Source organism: Dioscorea cayenensis, chromosome 7, assembly GCF_009730915.1.
Source record: "Dioscorea cayenensis subsp. rotundata cultivar TDr96_F1 chromosome 7, TDr96_F1_v2_PseudoChromosome.rev07_lg8_w22 25.fasta, whole genome shotgun sequence".
NCBI lineage: Eukaryota > Viridiplantae > Streptophyta > Magnoliopsida > Dioscoreales > Dioscoreaceae > Dioscorea > Dioscorea cayenensis.
In genome coordinates this window covers 1,091,117-1,108,178 of record NC_052477.1, presented here as the reverse complement: position 1 = coordinate 1,108,178, position 17,062 = coordinate 1,091,117, and the positions used below count along the sequence as shown (strand labels likewise).

Below are 17,062 nucleotides of genomic sequence, written 5' to 3'. Positions count from 1 at the left end.
TACCTTCCAGATCAGCACAAACTTGGAGATATTTTTTCACCAAAAAAATGTACTTTTCTGAGACTAAAAAAGATCTTAAGTTAAAGGCTGTGATTTCAAGCCCAAACCAACAAGCAATCAGTTATGTATCCAATATTTTCTGACAAAAAAAATAAGACTAAAAATAATAATCATAAAAAATATCTGAAGACAAATGCAGTATTTTTCTGATAAAATTATTCCAATCAACAAAAACTCATTGTTATATAAAACTAACTTCATGGTCAACAACACTCTTTGCAAACACATACATTATTTCATATCTGAAGAAAAAAAAGGACAAATCAACCAGAACTCATGTTCCAGAAATTAACTTCATGTTGAAGAACACTAATGAATGTTTCTTCAGCCTTTGAAAGCACATCACTTGATGCATTTTTCAGGCATCTATCAGCAATCCTCTGAAGAGAAACACAGTAATCTCCAAACCCAGCATTACCCCATCTCTGACATGTCTCAATGAGTTCATTTGGTGTCTTAGCACTGCTCTCCAGACACTGAGCAAAGCTCTCTTGATAAACAGCTTCTATTGCCCAGAATGCAGTAATTGCCACACTGTAATCAACTTCTGGCTCCATCAAGCTCTCCAAATACCTGAACTCAATTTATCAACATATTTTTATCAACACATTTTTTCAATCAATCTGCAGAAAAAAAAAAAAGTTAGAGATAAAAAAAGAGTACTTGCAGTAATTGAGATTGGCCTGAAGAGGAACAAGAGAATGGAGATGAACATCCCAGTTTTGAGCTTGGGTCTTAAACCATGAGATTTCATCATTGAGAGAAGAAATGCCACTTAACAACACTTGCATGTCTGATTCCTCATCAGAATGTTTACATGATTTGATGATAACACTTGCTGTAAATGGTATGAACTGTCTCACAAATATGTAGTCCTGACCCTGCACCAACATTTTCCATTCTTGCTTTCTTACTTTCATGAGCTAATCAAGAAGAATTATATGCTAAAATCATTGATATAGGTACAATCTCTATTAGTGGTGTAAAAGCACTTTTGTGATATCTGAATTATACTTGGACATTTATTTCAGTCTTAAAATGGTTGTTTTGATGTTCACTTTTTTTTTAAAGATAATCAGAGTTCACCCAAAATTATATTTCACCTCTGTACATAGATACAAGTACTTAGATTTTTTTTAAAAATTTTTTAAAAGGGCTACAAGCGTCTGACTCTATGGCGTGTGGGTGTGGGTTGCGACATCACCCGTGAGTTAATTCCTCCAACGAGGATTCGGACCCTCATCATTTCACATGTCACATCATAAACTTATTTTTAAATGCACTAATCCACTCGAAGCAAATGACTTTGGCAAGTAATTAGATTTTTAATCAAGAGTAGGGATGCAATCAAGCCAAGCTGAACCGAGCTTTGACGTGTTCGAGTTCGGCTCAACAGATTTAACTGCAAGAGCTCAAGCTCGATTCGAGTCTAAATTTTTAAGCTTGAGCTCGGCTCAAGTTGATATAATTAAGCTCGAGCTCGGCTTGAAAAACAGTTCATTTATAATGTACACGAGCCGAGCCTGAGCTCGACTCGTTAATGAGCTCAGCTCAAGCTCGAGTTCTAGCTTGAAAAGGTTAATGAATCTTAAGCTCGGCTTGAGTTCAAGCTCGTTAAACATGTAAAGTTTGAGAACATTCTCAATGTTTCTAGAACATTAATATTCTTAACATTCTGAACATGCTAATATATATTATAAGAGGAGTAAATTATGTCACTTGTATTTTTAAAACTCCACTCAAATTTATAAAAAATAGTTTGTGTAAATTATATAGTTTTTTTAAAGAAAATCATGATGATTATTATTAATAAATTATTTTTTAATACATGAGTCCATTTATATTAATGAAAAAAAACACACATTCACTAAGTTCCTTTAGCAAACTTGCGAGAATGCTCATTATCAAGTTGATTTAACATACTCATTAGAAGACTCGTGAGCAAGCTCATTTAGTAGATTTGTGAGTAAGCTCGTGAACAGGCATTTGAGCAAGCTCGTTTAATAGATTTGTGAGTAAGCTTATGAGCAGGCTAGTGAGCAAGTTCGTTAGCAAGCTTGTGAACAAGTTCGTTAGTAGGCTCACGAGCCGACTCATAGGCTTGCTAAATGAGCAAGCTCGCGAGCCTTAACGAGCTGAGCAATATATGGTTCGAGCTCGGCTTGATTAACTATTTGAGCTTAAAAGTTAAGCTCGAGCTCGACTCATTTACTTATCGAATGAGCTTTTGTTGAGCCGAGCTTTGAGGAGCTCACAAGCGGCTTCGTTCATTTGCAACCCTAATCAAGAGCTTATACTAAGGTTTTTTTTTGGGAGGTATTAGTTAGTATCTAGAATAAGAATAAACACTTAGAAATTATAGATAATTTACTTTGAAAAGGAATAAGAGTCATATATATATATATAATAAATTTTTTCATCCAAAATTATAAATAAAAAAGAAAAATAGTCTTAATTCTGGAATGAATACAATTCACTAGTACATTTTTTTTTTTTTTTGAAAAAGACCAGTACAATTTCTATCACTATCTAAAAATAAACTATTTTCAGAACATCTTTTTTTCTTTTTTGATAAAATCATATTTAAATTTAAATTTTTTTCAAACCACACCCAAAAAAATCTATGTAAATGATTAAAAACAAGCAATCTTATATACAGAATTTCTCATGCTAAAAAATAATAATAAATAATAATTTAATTCCCAAAATAGCCCTCTGATGAGAAAGATGGAGGGGTAGATCGGGAAGGAAGAAGAGGTCTTACAAGCCAACGCTTAAAGGCCGAGTAATCGACGGCGCCGTCACGGATACTCATGATGAACGGGTGCCGTGTCGCCTGATCATACATCCGACGGTGCTTATCCTTCCACGTGGCAACCGTTCCCTTTCCGTCCATCGCCGTCGCCCTAGAACAAGACTAAGAAGCGAAGAGGCTCTTCTTCTTCAAGTCCAATCCCTAAAATTAAACATTAAATAAGATATTTATTTACAAATAAATTTTTATTGAATTTTACTCTATATTTTATGTAATAAATGCGAAGCGTTGAAGCTCTTTACCTCCAAAAAAAAAGGTGTTATATTTAATTATTTAAAATACAAAAATTATAATGTTAAAATTATTAATTTTATTTTTTTAAAAAATTAGTTTTTTTAGGGGGATACTGATTTCACTTTTAAATGACTTGAGGTTTTTTTAAATTTTTATTAATTGTATATTAAATTAGTCAATCGATTTTATAGGTAGCTATTTATTTATTTATTTATTTATTTTTAAAAAATATGTATAAAACAGGATGAAGACTACAACCCATAAATTTTTTTTAAAAAAATAATTTCATATTTTGATTGTATTTTATTAGTTGTCGGTCATCTTACACCAAATTTGACTCATTAAATGTTAGATTAATTATTTGTCAGATAAACAATTAAATAAAGACTCACTATTTTCCAAAGAAAAGACTTGTTCAAGATTCTAGAATAAAATGGACCCGGACAAGGAGATAGGAATTTATATATTTATTTTAAAAATTAAAATAATTACATGAAAATAAATAAATAAATTTTTAAAAAAATATTCAGAAAGAAAATGGGTGAAGTTTAAAATCAACATATTTTTTTTATTTTAAATATCTATTATTAAAAAATATTCTATATTTGATTTAGATCAATCAAGATGGGGTTTATATATTTTATTGGGTGAAATTTTTTTAAAATATATTTTAAATAAAAAAATAATGCTAAATTAAGTGAAACTATTTCTCTTTTTGAAAAAAAGTGGATAAACCACATTCATTAAAAAGATAGCTAACAAAACAAAAACCTGCAGAGAGCGCCACGCCTACCCACCAGGGAGTGGGAGAAGAGAAGAACAACAAAAACAACAAGGGAGAAAAAAACACTGCACCACTAGGGAGGACGAGACCCTCCTAGGAAAAAGCAGGAACATCAAAGAGCTATCCCTCGACCGAGGAGGAACCGGATCGGGACCGAGCCCCCCGCTCTAAGTCACGAGAGGAGAGGAAATCAAGGCTTCTCCCCGAGGTTCTGTCGCTTGGCTCCTCCAGCTTTAGCTTTCTTGAATCGGGAGTCGCATTCATCCACATAAGCACCATATGAATAATCTTAAAAATAACTGAAGTAGTAGATGAACAAGCACAATCAAAGATGCGTGCATTTCTCTCCAACCAAATATTCCAAGTTATAGCTCGAAGGATCAAATCCCAAGAGGGAATCAAGGATTTAGTAACCTGGGAACGCCAATTCCCCCACAGATCCATCAGAGAAAAAGGGGTGCGATGGCCGCCCAGAAACTGGCAAAAAAAACCCCAGATTTGAGAGGCAACAGAACATTGGGAGAAAAGGTGATCTGCCGACTCAATCGCGGAGTGACACATCACACAAGTGATTTCCCGGAGGATATTACATCTCCTAATCGCAAGGTTTTGTAGGGTAAGAATTTTGTTGTCCCAAACCAACCAATTAAAGAGATTAATTTTCCTGGGGCAGCAACCCTTGAGAATGGAGGGAGTCCATCTACAACGGAGCCCTCCATCATTCAAGAAATGATAGAAGGATCTGACGGAGAACACCCCGTTAGAAGAGAGCCCCCAACTTCGATCATCTTTAATTGCGCAATTCTGAAGGCAAAGAGAAGTAATCAGACTACCCTCCCGAGAGAAGTTCCCGAAAGGGAGGGTCAACCCCCATCGAGCAAATCCCGACTCGTGCTCTCCTTGTCCCTCGGAGGACGTGGAACAAATGGGGCTGGATGTCGCGAGGGCACGACCCTCCACCCGCTATCGCTCGAATAGAGTGGTAGATCCCCTTTAACCGTAGAGCAAATGTTTTTTTCCCGGGAAAGCGGTAAGATTTTTGAGGATACCATTCCGAAGACCGATCTTCTACCATATCGTTTATGGAAAAAGATTCCGTGTTGGCTCGCTACCAAAATAATTTTCTCTAAAAATCTCGGCCCCACACCATCTAGCCCCCAGAATGATCTTCCACCACCACTGCCGAGAAGGGCATTATTAAACACTTCCAAATTGAGAATATTCCAACCCCCTTGCTCTCTAGATCGACACAATCTTGCCCAGTTAACTAAGCGAATCTTAGGATGATGCACGTCTGGGCCAGACCAGAGGAAGTCTCTCCTAATTCTATCAATGCTCCTAATCACCCAACAAGGCAGCTTTGAATAAGGACATCCAATAGGTGGGAATGGCAAGAAGGACGTAATTCAACAAAGTTAATCTTCCCCCAAAGATAGAAATTTGGACTTCCAAATTTCCGATCCGGATCTAACCTTATTGATCAAGATATCCCGATCCCCCGCCTCGCGCTTTCCCCGCAGATAGGTATCCCAAGATAGGTCAAAGGGAGAACGCCAATGTAAGCAAAGTGGAGCGCCCCTAGCAAGGAAAGCCTGAGGTTCAAGATTCTTTTGTGAGGTATAAAGACATGTCTTTTCAGAATTGATCGCTAGACCAGAAAGCCCCTCAAACACATAAAGGATCAATTTGATAATCCTAAGATCTTCCACCCTCCGAAAGAGACATGACCAAGAGATCATCGTCAGCATCAGTAGGCTGACATTTTTGACCCCTGAACCCCCAAGTGGGATCCCATGCGAATCCCCGTGTTAAGGGCATGATTAAACATTGAGCTTAAAACATCCACCACAAGCGCAAATAACAAAGGGGAGAGAGGATCCCCCTGTCTTAGCCCCCTACAAAAGCGGACATAACCACATTGAGCGTTGTTGACGAGGAATTTAGCCTTAGAAGAGGCCAAGATAGTTCGAACCCAACCAATCCATCTTTCACCAAACCCTCTTGCCCTTAACAGCTCCAGGAGGAAGCCCCAATCAACAGAGTCAAAGGCCTTAGAAAAGTCAACCTTAAGAATAAGGCCCAAGAGATGATGCTTCTGCATGTAGAAGATTAGTTCCTGAGCAGTAGCAATATTGTCAGTGATGCATCTTCCTTTTATGAACGCTGACTGAGTTGGATCAATTAAATCATCAATCTTAGTGCTAAGCCTGTTAGCAAGGATTTTGGTGATGATTTTCAGCGAACAGTTAATCAAGCTAATTGGGCGATAATGTGAGGGGTCTTGAGGACCTTGCCTTTTTGCAATCAGTGCAATATTTGACCAATTAATCCTTTCAAGGTTGGCACGCCCCCAGTAAAAATCTTCACAGAGTAAAAAAATGTCCGCCTTAACAATGTCCCAGAATTTCGGAAAAAACAACATAGGAAAACCATCCGGGCCTGGTGCCTTATCAGCCCTCATCCCAAATACCGCCACTTTAATTTCCTCCAGAGTGAAGGGAGCATCCAGGTTAGACAAATTATGCATACCCTTGCTCCCCAAAAGTGCTGTCCAGTTAATCCGATGTCTATAAGTCTGCTCCGTGCCATAAAGGTTTTGATAAAAAGAAGTGAACGCTCTTCCAATACCCTCAACGTCTTCCACCCGAACATTATCCCGCAAAACCCACGGAATAAAGTTTCGATTTCTTCTCCCATTTGCGACTAAATGAAAGAATCTAGTATTTTTCATCCCCTCTTTGAACCAAGTCATCCTAGCCCTTTGCTTCCAATAGGTTTCCTCCTGCTTAAGGATCGCCCCTAACTCCGTCCTCGTGTGGACCTCGAAAGATTTATCTCAGCAGAGTGAGAGAACGAGTCTCTCCGATGCGATCCAATACATCCATCTCATGTAAAATCCCAAGTTTTTTCAACTTGATGGATCCGAACTCAAATTTTGCCTGTGTCTTAAGATTCTCCGTAAACTAGTGATCTTTTTAGCTAAGATGAAGGCCCCACACCCACTGGGGGTTGGGAGAGCTCCACCACTCCCGGATGAGCATATCGAAATTATCAGTTAGACACCATGCTTGCTCAAAACGAAAAGACCTAGGACTAGGCAAATGAAAACCTACTTCCAGTCTAATCGGAACATGATCAGATCCCGACTGAGCGTGTAGTTTTGTAAGACCTTGGGGAATAACGTGACCCAGTGAGAGTTAATCAAAAATCGATCAAGCTTAACCCAAATCGGGTTAGACTGTCCATTGGTCCAAGTAAACCGATTCCCATTGGACGGGGGTTCCATCAATTGTAGGTCACATAAAAAAGCTTGAGCTAATCTAATGTCCTCACGATTAGTGACCCCACTTGACTTATCAAAAGAAGCAAAGATCGAGTTAAAAATCCCCAAAATGACCCAAGGTAACCCCCCACCCGGTTGACAGGAACGAATTTCATTCCAAAAACTTTGTTTCAGGTTCCTAGCATTAGGCCCATAGACAGAAGTGCACACCCAAGTAATATTGTTTTGCCTTATTAATAAATTCGATAGAAAGGCAAAAAGAGCCAACATGAAGCACTTTTCCGTCAAAAAGCAAATTGTTCCATCCCACAATAATTCCCCCATGAGCCAATGGCGGGTAGGAAAGCAAAGTGGTCAAGACGAGATCCCCGATGGATCTCCAAATGGACATGTCTACACTGCTCAACTTTGACTCTTGTAAGCAACAAATGTCCGCATGATGAAGTGTCAGGAAATCTTTAACTAGGAAACGCTTAGAAGGTAATCCTAGTCCACGTACATTCCAATTAATAATATTCATAAAAAAACTAATTTTTCCCTGGGGAGGACCTCAACAGTATGGTCCTCTCCCCATCACCTAAGGTGACCGAACGAGTTGATTCAAGCATACGGATATGTGCAAAACATTTTTCTTGATGATGCAGAGAATCAAAAAGAAATACCACATGCATTGCAATAATTAAGCAATTGAATATCATTCCATTCGGGATATAAGAAGGGGTTGGGAGCAGTACCTTCACAAGGCGAGGTAGAGTTCCCTTTCTTCTTCACTGAACGAGATGGTTGTGAAATAAAACCCGCTTCCTCATTCCATCTGGATGAGGGCTTTTCCCTGCGCTCACTCCTTCTTGTGCCCTGATTAGGGTCCTCGGTCCCCGACCATTGAGCAGAATCTCACGAACTTTCTCCCTCAAAGTCGGGCCTCGTAGTCATCGAATGTCTACTATCTGAGCTATAGATCTCCTGCTCGATTCTTTGTCCCCATGGATTTCCGTGCCTTGTAGGTTATCATCATGATGATCACCCCCCCGTGGCTCATTATGCTCGAGTGGGTCGGACCGAGAATTAATAGCTGAGGCAACAGTGACATCAGTTGAGAACATAGTTGGAACAAGGGTCTAAAAACCGTGAAGAAAAGCCCACTTAAAATTTGGTGGAGGATTAAAAGCATCCGGTGGTTTTGATGGATCACAATAGGAGCTTTCCTTCCCATCAATAATTTTGCTCCCTTCTTCATTTAAACAATCCTTGTTAATCGGCCCAGCAAGCTCAGGCCCACTAGCCCTATCTAAGCAATTCAGTTCAATCTCCCCCATACTAATTAAATCCTCACTCGGGCCAGGGCTCACAGGAGAGGGCCCAAAAACAGGAATGGGCTTTTCACTATGTGGCCCACCCAACTTAAGAGAAGCAGCTGCCTTGAGATCAGCACTCCTCCCTTCATCGAGCCTCGCCACCGCACGCTAGTAACCCCCGAGAGTCACCATCATGCGACCTGCACTCCAAGCTGCAGTCTCTGACTCTTGGAGCGAGAGTAGCCCTGACCAATCCCCACTCGACAGCAGGGGGAATGTATGACGAAGCACATGCATCCCCATGCACCTTCTTTGATCCCTCGGTCCGACCCTAAATCTCTCACCAAGATCCACCGGAGAAGGACCGATGGACCGAGCGAGATCAACGTCATTGTGATTCACACTGCGATCGCCGAATCCCTTGGCCACCCCCACCCGGAGAGGGACGGAGATACTAACGGGACCCCGGGAGAAGCTCTCACCGGGTCGGGGCCTCTACAACAATATTCAAAGAAGAGGTAGGAGTCTGTAGGGTTGTGATCACTATTCACCGGTCCGGTGAGAGCTTGGACCCCGGGAGCATCGCTCACCGGCCGGGTCTCTATCGCTTGACTCCTTGGCCTCCAAAGACGTTCACGTTGCTCCTTTCCCATCTCTGAATGCTGGGAACCCTTCACCTCCTTTCCTTTAGCTTCCTCTCGATATTTCATGAGTGAATTTAGGTTGACGAGATGCCTCCACCACTGCTCACACTCCAGCTCCGTCGAGGAGTAGCAGAACTTCTCCAGCTCCCGTCTAAACTCCGGAAAAGGCAGCTTATTATCAGTTATCAGAACCATGAACCTCCTCATGCCAAAGCTTAGGGAGATCTCAAAAGGCAAAGACACCCTCTGATGACATCGAACGAGAACCGAGAGGAACGACTTATGAGGTTTGCTCGGTTGGGGGATCGCCACCACTCTCCGATCGGGCTTTAGTAGCTCCACCAATACTGGCCAAGTCCACGCATGGAGGGGAAGGTTCCAGATGAGAAGAACCTGGCCCCTACCGGATGCTGAGCCAATCGAGCCAACCTCCGCCGCTCCACTGGGTGAGATGGAGATGACGACGGGCCCAATCTCGATGGCAGTCGAGCTCCGCAACCTCATCGACCTTTGATCGCTTCATCTTCGCCGCAGTGTTGCGAGAAAAGAGTTCCCTCGAACTCGTGATACCGCCTCGACCCTCGGTGTATTCAAGGCGCCTGGAAGGAATTCCAGCAAGATTTCCTCACTAGTCTGTCCGGAGATGACGTCAAGGACGATGATCTTCGCCAGGTCCTTCCTCAATCTCGCTGTCTCCTGCGTAAGCGAGAGCGAGATACCGACCTTCCCGAGGATGAAGACTGGCCAATCGCTGCTCGATCGCGAGACCACCTGGGGCGCCATCGAGCGAGCCCCCCAGTCGGAGCCCTTCGCTTTGGATGGTGGTCGTGCCCTTCGCCGTCTGGGCGGTGACGGCAGCTCCACCCGACATCCAGAGGCCATATGCCTCACTCCCCCACATCGCTTACAAGTTAGCAAGTGTCGGCATTCCGAAGTCCGGTGAGTGGAGCGAAGACAGTGGCAATTAAAATTTTTAAAGCTTATATATTAAGAAAACCAAAAAGGGAAACGGGAATCCGCGTTTCACAAATGATGATAAAGCGAGAAAGCATCATTTAATTGACTTTGAATTATTTATTATTATTATTATTATTATTATTATTATTATTTATTTATTTAAAGTTTATTCCTTTCTTTAATAGTGCGTCTTCTTAAATTCACTGAAAATCCCCAAACTGGTTTGTAAATTAGGGTTAGGGTTAGGGCTTTGATCTTGAAGGGGAAGGATGATAGACATCCAGAAGCGGCGGGTTCAGCTCGCCCTCTTGATTGGCGGCATCATTGTTCTCAGCATGACAGGTTCTCCTTCTCAATTCCTCTTTTTTTTCTTCTAATTTTGGAAATTATGGTTTGGATTTTAGGCTTTTGATCTGGTATTTGATGAAATTATGGTGTGTTCTTGTTGAAATCATGATGTGGAGCTCGTTTTAGTATCAAAAATATTATCTTGGTGTTATTTTCAAGGATTAATGAAGTTATAGATGTGAAATTCTGCCAATTTTTCAGGGGAAGTAGGAATTGAGCAAATCCAAAGATTATCAAAGTGATTGAATAAAATGATGTGAAAAAATTTCAATGTGTTTATGATTCCAAATACATGTTCACTCTTGTTTGAACTTTCAATTTTGATCAAATCTAAATGGAAATTTAGTCTGTATGGTAACTTATCTTTGTTAGGGTTACAAGTAATTGAGTTGAAATCACTTACTAATTCAATTGCATATTAAGATGTTCAATTTTTTTATGCGGAAGATCAATTAATGATCATATTTCAGTCTTCCTTTTGTCTCTGAGTAGTTTCGGTTTCCCTAATTTATCCCACAATAGGTAGTTGTAAATTGTTCGAATAGGCGATCATATAACAATACCTTTGGAATAGAAAACTAAACTACAAGTAATGGAAACCCATGAATAATTTTTTTTTTTTATATACATTATTGAACCACTTAGGTTTTTAATGATTACTATGTAATACATTTCGGATAATGCCACTGAAGTTCATATGGATTTACTTTCTTTGTGTGATGTTAGATTTATGAGCAATCTTAAGAATTGTGGTTTCATTTTAGCATCTAAACTATTTTCCGATTATTAACAAACGTGAGAAAGTGATTAATTATCCTCCTCTGCAAAACAATCAAAAGTATCAGTTTTCTGCTCATCTTGTTGCAGCTGAGAAATTTAGGGAGTTTGTCGGAGATGAAGCATCATCAAAGAGTGGGAAGTTCACCTTTCTGAACTGCTTCGATATGGGCTCCGGTAGTCTGGCCTGTGTTGCGAAAGAAGGTGTAAAGCTCTACGTGTATAGTATCAGAAGTGCTCATGTTGAGAAAATACGGCAACGTGCAACTGAGGTTGCACTCACTGAGGCACTGACGGGAGGATTGACTCCCGCTGTCGCGGCCAAGGAGGCACAAAAGGCCGGAACAAAAGCCGCAAAGCAGGCCACGAGGGAAGCCAAACGCATCACAGGACCAATCATATCCTCAGGTTGGGACTTTTTCGAAGCGATATACTATGGTGGTTCAATGACCGAAGGCTTTCTTAGGGGTATAGGCACATTGTTTGGCACCTATGCCGGAGGATTCCACGGAGAACAGAGACTCGGCAAATTAGGTTATCTTATGGGAAGTCATTTTGGCAGTTGGGTTGGAGGTAGGATAGGACTGATGGTATACGATATCGGCAATGGATTGCATTATTTGCTTCAATTTGTCGAACCAGAAGCAAACACTGGTTCCGAAGATGTTTATAATGCAGAAGAAAATGAAGGCAATTATTGGAGGCGAGACGACGAAAGTTCTGAGTACTATCAGACTCAAGAAGAGAATTCGGAGTCTTCAGAAGGTTGGAGTCTTTTCTGAGACATGGTGATGCTGCACAAAATTTATGCTGAATTTTTATCACATGATATAGAATAACATTTTTTATGAATCAATGTTTCTGTAAATTATAGTGTTGAGCATGTTGTCAGTATATTTTTGTTGAATGTGATGTTAATTATATAGCTGTTCCTTTCAGCTTTTTTTGTATTATCATAGTGACTAATATTCTCAGGATTATTTATCTTTATTTTATTTTATTTTTGTTGAAAAAAATGGTATGATTAATGTGTGCTTTTTTTGACATTGTTATACTTCTTGGGAAGTCGCTGAAGTGTGATATTTGATAGGAACTCACAAAGACCAATTGAAAACTATTTTTTTTGTTATATTATTTTATACGTTCAATTATGAAAATTAATTTTCAAATAATGAAGAAAACTAAATCCCCACCTGATTGTTAATATTTTGAGCCATGTTTACAGGCCAGTTGGATTTACACTGCTTGAAATTAAATAGTTTAAAATTGAGAAGTTTCAACCAAATATATACAATTTTTTAGAATAAAAATATAACCATCTTCGAAGGAAAAATATTAAAAACATCAACAAATTTAGAAATCTACGTGGTAGACATTCGGATCGCAAGCTACTCAAGCTAGATTCAGACTTCGGACTCAAACTTGACTTGGCCAGACTTGAACACGGCTAGAGTACTCCCGAGCCTAATCGAGAAGTTGAATTTATATCTATAATATATAGGTTAGTTTGTTCTAAAATTACTTTAAATATACAATTGAGTTCAAACTCAAATATAAAAATATCTATAATCAAATCAAATTTATTAGCTTTTACAGCTTTTATAGAGCTTAATCTCAATACGCTTGATTTATGTATAGAACAAGCTTTGAACAACAAAAAAACAAAAACTCAGAAGAGTTCAAACAGAATATCAAGCATCGAGTTTTCAACCAAGCTCGAGCTTGAGTACCTTGCCACTTAGCCTGGAACTTGATCAATAACACCCCTAGTAGACATACATTCACAAATGCCAGCAAAGAAACATTTCTGAATCCTGAGAACAAACGACACAAAAGAACCACCTTTTCTCATGTATTGATTGTTTGAAGATCAGAAATTAAATAAAAACAACAAATAAATAGTAAGAAAAAGGCTGACATTTCAAACCAGAATGATTTGGTGTCATATATATATATATAATACATCTAAAAACTTTCAGATGTAAATCATCAATGATCACTGCATATAGATTCATCAACAAACACTATACGAAACAAAAGCGAAAAAGAATAGAAGCCGAACGAATCATTTTCATGGATCAATGGTAGCACCTTTGTCGAAATACAATGTCGTCACACTCCCTCCGCTGTTGACACCCTCCATGAGAGCGAACTTCATGTCGTCGGAAGGCTTCCAGTGTCTCTTCCTCTGGTTAATAAACCAGTTATTTATCTGTTTTGGATCCAAACCTGTCATTTCTGCCAACTTTACCTTCTCTTCATCCTGAACAAAGAAAAGAATTCTTCAATTTTCAATGAACAAAATGTCTTTGTAAAAGTTCGATGAGTTACCGTCGGGTAAGGCCATCGATAATGGGAGTTCCACCAGTCGAGCAATGTTAGTCTCGCGTCTTTCGGTAGCTTACCCTTCTTCCTTTTCTTCATGAATTCTTTTTTTAAGTTGCTTAGATATCCACTGTACTTCTTCAGAAGCATCTCCTTCAAGTCTTGGTCGGGAAACCGTGTCCCGGATTCCCGGCTTTCTGATGCATCCACATCTCCGCAGCTTAGCTCCTCATCAGATGACCCTGCTGCTTCATCTATTAATGTTCAAAAAACAAAAGCTTAAAAACATTGGGACTGTCACTTGATTCTATGATATCTTTAAACAAGTGCACTTCAATTCTCACTTAATGAGATCAATATTGCCTAGCTGTCGATACAATATCAAGAGAAATACGAAAAGCACTGAAAGCAGTTAACAAAGAACAATACGAAGAAAAAACACTACAGACATAGTTAACCGAATAATGCATTTGTAGTATCAGTGCTCTTTTGGATCCAAATATGCTTTCTTATCACAACTGATCATATATATCAGTGCAAGTATAAATATAAAACACTGTTTCTTATGGAAAATTTTGACAAACAATGGTAGATCATGATGGTTATTCTCTTTTGATCTCAAAAAAGATAAACAACTTCTAGTTATTGAGATTAATCAAATCGATAATAGTTTCCTATGATAATTCTTCTTTGATGCTAAGAATTGGAATCTCATTATATAATATTTATGTTGAAAACTCAAACAAACAAATTCATGCAATGTGAAAGATAATAAACTGCGATCAATCTGATATAGAAAGCATACATACACCATGATGCTGAATTTTTATACAAAATTACACCACGTATCATATTCTATAAAGTTTATAAACAAGAAGTTGGAGAACAAGTTACAACTATTAGTTTATATGAATTATCACGGTGCTATTTTCATTTTTCAGCAACATAATGATTCGAAGGAACTTTATCATTCCTAAATGTTCTGTCAATTAAATCTTCGATATATTTTACAATAGATATACATCGGCATCTCTAGTTGCTATGCTTGGTTTTCGATTTGATGAGATCAACTTCCGCAGAATCATGTTCTCTACCCTTTTGAAAACCCAAAACAAGTCGAGTATCCGAACATCTTACCGTCTAAACTTTGATTTATATAACTAGTCATTTCACAAAATTAATGTTTGTACCAAATAATGATGATATATAATAACTTCTTGCGATCATCGATTTCCTAAATTATTTAAATGATCCTTAACACTTGTTGAAAGACTTTTTGATAGGAACCATTAATTCTCTACAAAGAGTTAAGAAGTTAAGAACTACATGATATTACTGCAACTGATTTAGAACATGCAATTAATGCAATTAGGTGACAATCCCACAAAGTTAGTAACCTAGAAAACATACAGACTTACAAGTAAGTACCTTGCTATTATTATACAAAACAAAATATTAAACAATGGAAAAAAGGAGCAAATGCAAAGTCTAGTCCAGAGTAAAGAGATGAAATTTATTAGCAAATTAAAAAACCAACAAAGGCAACAACTAGTATTCATTGCTCCTGCAAGAAGATGAAAACCCTAACTTGATGAAGAGAATTAAATATGATAGATATCATCAAACCTAAACAAGAAGAAGAAAAAAAAATTAACCCAAAAAAAAAAAATCAAAACTACAAAGAAAAAAAAAAAGCACAAACCCTAGAAATAAAAAGGAAACCCTAAAAGCAATATAGAGTTCTGACAACACTGAACCCAGTTGCATGGCCATGATTTGACTGCTCGTAGAACAACAACAACAAACAACAAACACACTAAAACCATTGTGATTAGATCTTACCAGAGAATGAGTTAATCGCTGTTGTTGAAGAAGATGATGAATGTGAGCTCTTGCAGAGATCCCCAAGCTGTGTTTCAATCTCTGTCAAGAATGTTGCAGCTTCATCCAGTGGTTTACTTAGCTCCTCTTTATACTTCTCCAAAACTCGGCAATAACATTCCTTCATATATATATATATATATATCATTTCAACAAAAAAATCAAAGAAAAAAAAAACAGAAAGTTGCATGAATGAATCTATGTGTGTATATATATATATATGTAACCATGAACTCATCAAGCTCTGGATCAGCACCGAGCTCGCCGGAGATGATGGTGGGGTGGTGCTGCTCAGAAGAGATCTCTTCAAGTAGTGTTGCTACTTCCGGTGGCGCGCCAACCTGCAAGTTAGTTATTCTAGTTAGAAAAAGGAAAGTCATGACTTCAGTTTGTTTATCTATATATCTATATATATATAGAGAGAAATATATATATATATACATATGTGTGTGTGTATATATATATATATAGAAAGAGAGAAAGAGAGAGCTAGAGACCTTGCGGCATTGGATGTAGGAGGAGAGAAGAGAAGGGTAGAGAGGATGAGAAGCGATCTGAGCTTTGAGGAGATCTGAAGATTTAGAGTTTTGTTGAGAAAGAGGATGAAGAGATGGAAGTTTGGGAAGTATGGGGAGAGTGGGAAGTGAGGAAGAAGTGTCATCATCTCTCCAGATCCCTGGATGTATGCTATAGAGATCACCCATATCTATCTTTGCAGTATTAGAGATTGTGATAAAGAGGACAAAGAGACAGAGAGACAGAGCTAGAAAGAGAGATAAAAGAGAGAGAGAGAGAGAGAGAGAAAGAAAGAAAGGTGGAGAATTTGGAGCAGAAGTAGCAGCTCAGGAAGTGGACCATGAAAGAGAGTGAGAAAGAGATGAGTTGCAGGAGTTGCAGGTGAGAAGCTAGGAAATCCAAAGGTTGTTTTCAGAGTTAGACTATTTTCTTTTTTTTTATTATTTTGTTTATTATTTTTTTATTTTTAGATCTCTCTTTCAATCACTGTCTAAGTGATAAGGAGAGTAATAAATATGGGTATACAGTGTTTAACTTTCCTTTTTACTCTAGTGTTGAGGAGGAGTTTCATGGGATTTGTTAGGATTGGGAAGTGGTTTGGAAATAGATGGGGAAGTGCACCTTGTTTTGTATAGATGTCAGGATGAATTTATTATTTTATGTATATATATATATATGGTTATTTGTGGACGTTCGTAGATCGTCCACAAATAAATAAATACCATTAATCTTATTACAATGAGAATTTAATTATGAAGTTAGTTGAAATTAATTAATTTATTTTAATTTTTAAAAATTTTATAAAATAGGATTGACGGTTTATTTATTTGAGTCTACATAAGTTAATTGAGCATGTCATTTTTACGATGTTCTTTTTATAAAAGCGTATCTTGACTAAATAAGAATCAATCAAATCTAAATGGTTGAAAATAATGTTTGTAGATTTTGATTCTATGAACGAGCATGGATGATCGAAGCTTATATATATATATATATATACATGAATTAATGTGTTTGATTTTTATGCTTTTAATCTACCAGTGTTTTCTTAGATTTAGATGCTTTACCTGATAATCATATTATCATATCATTTATGAATTATATATTAATTATCTGTATTGTAGAAAAATATTATAACTCTTT

At 38.1% G+C, this 17,062-nt stretch overlaps 3 protein-coding genes across 3 annotated transcripts; 1 reads left to right on the top strand and 2 right to left on the bottom strand.

Moving 5' to 3' along the window:
* Nucleotides 1–215: 215 nt before the first annotated feature.
* LOC120264534 (probable bifunctional TENA-E protein) lies at nucleotides 216–3,043 on the bottom strand. The gene is made up of 3 exons (XM_039272354.1): nucleotides 2,825–3,043; nucleotides 724–941; nucleotides 216–633 (listed from the first exon to the last, which is right to left on the bottom strand). The coding sequence occupies exons 1-3, from the start codon at nucleotides 2,954–2,956 to the stop codon at nucleotides 324–326; spliced, it is 660 nt and encodes a 219-aa protein (XP_039128288.1). The 5' UTR covers nucleotides 2,957–3,043; the 3' UTR covers nucleotides 216–323.
* Nucleotides 3,044–10,249: 7,206 nt separating this feature from the next.
* Nucleotides 10,250–12,174, top strand: LOC120264368. The gene is made up of 2 exons (XM_039272182.1): nucleotides 10,250–10,414; nucleotides 11,288–12,174. Exons 1-2 carry the CDS (start codon nucleotides 10,342–10,344, stop codon nucleotides 11,977–11,979), a joined length of 765 nt encoding a protein of 254 aa, XP_039128116.1. The 5' UTR covers nucleotides 10,250–10,341; the 3' UTR covers nucleotides 11,980–12,174.
* Nucleotides 12,175–13,050: 876 nt separating this feature from the next.
* On the bottom strand, nucleotides 13,051–16,338 carry LOC120265979 (homeobox protein knotted-1-like 1). The gene is made up of 5 exons (XM_039273927.1): nucleotides 15,901–16,338; nucleotides 15,631–15,744; nucleotides 15,365–15,524; nucleotides 13,529–13,776; nucleotides 13,051–13,460 (listed from the first exon to the last, which is right to left on the bottom strand). The coding sequence occupies exons 1-5, from the start codon at nucleotides 16,105–16,107 to the stop codon at nucleotides 13,269–13,271; spliced, it is 921 nt and encodes a 306-aa protein (XP_039129861.1). The 5' UTR covers nucleotides 16,108–16,338; the 3' UTR covers nucleotides 13,051–13,268.
* Between the last annotated feature and the right edge of the window lie 724 nt (nucleotides 16,339–17,062).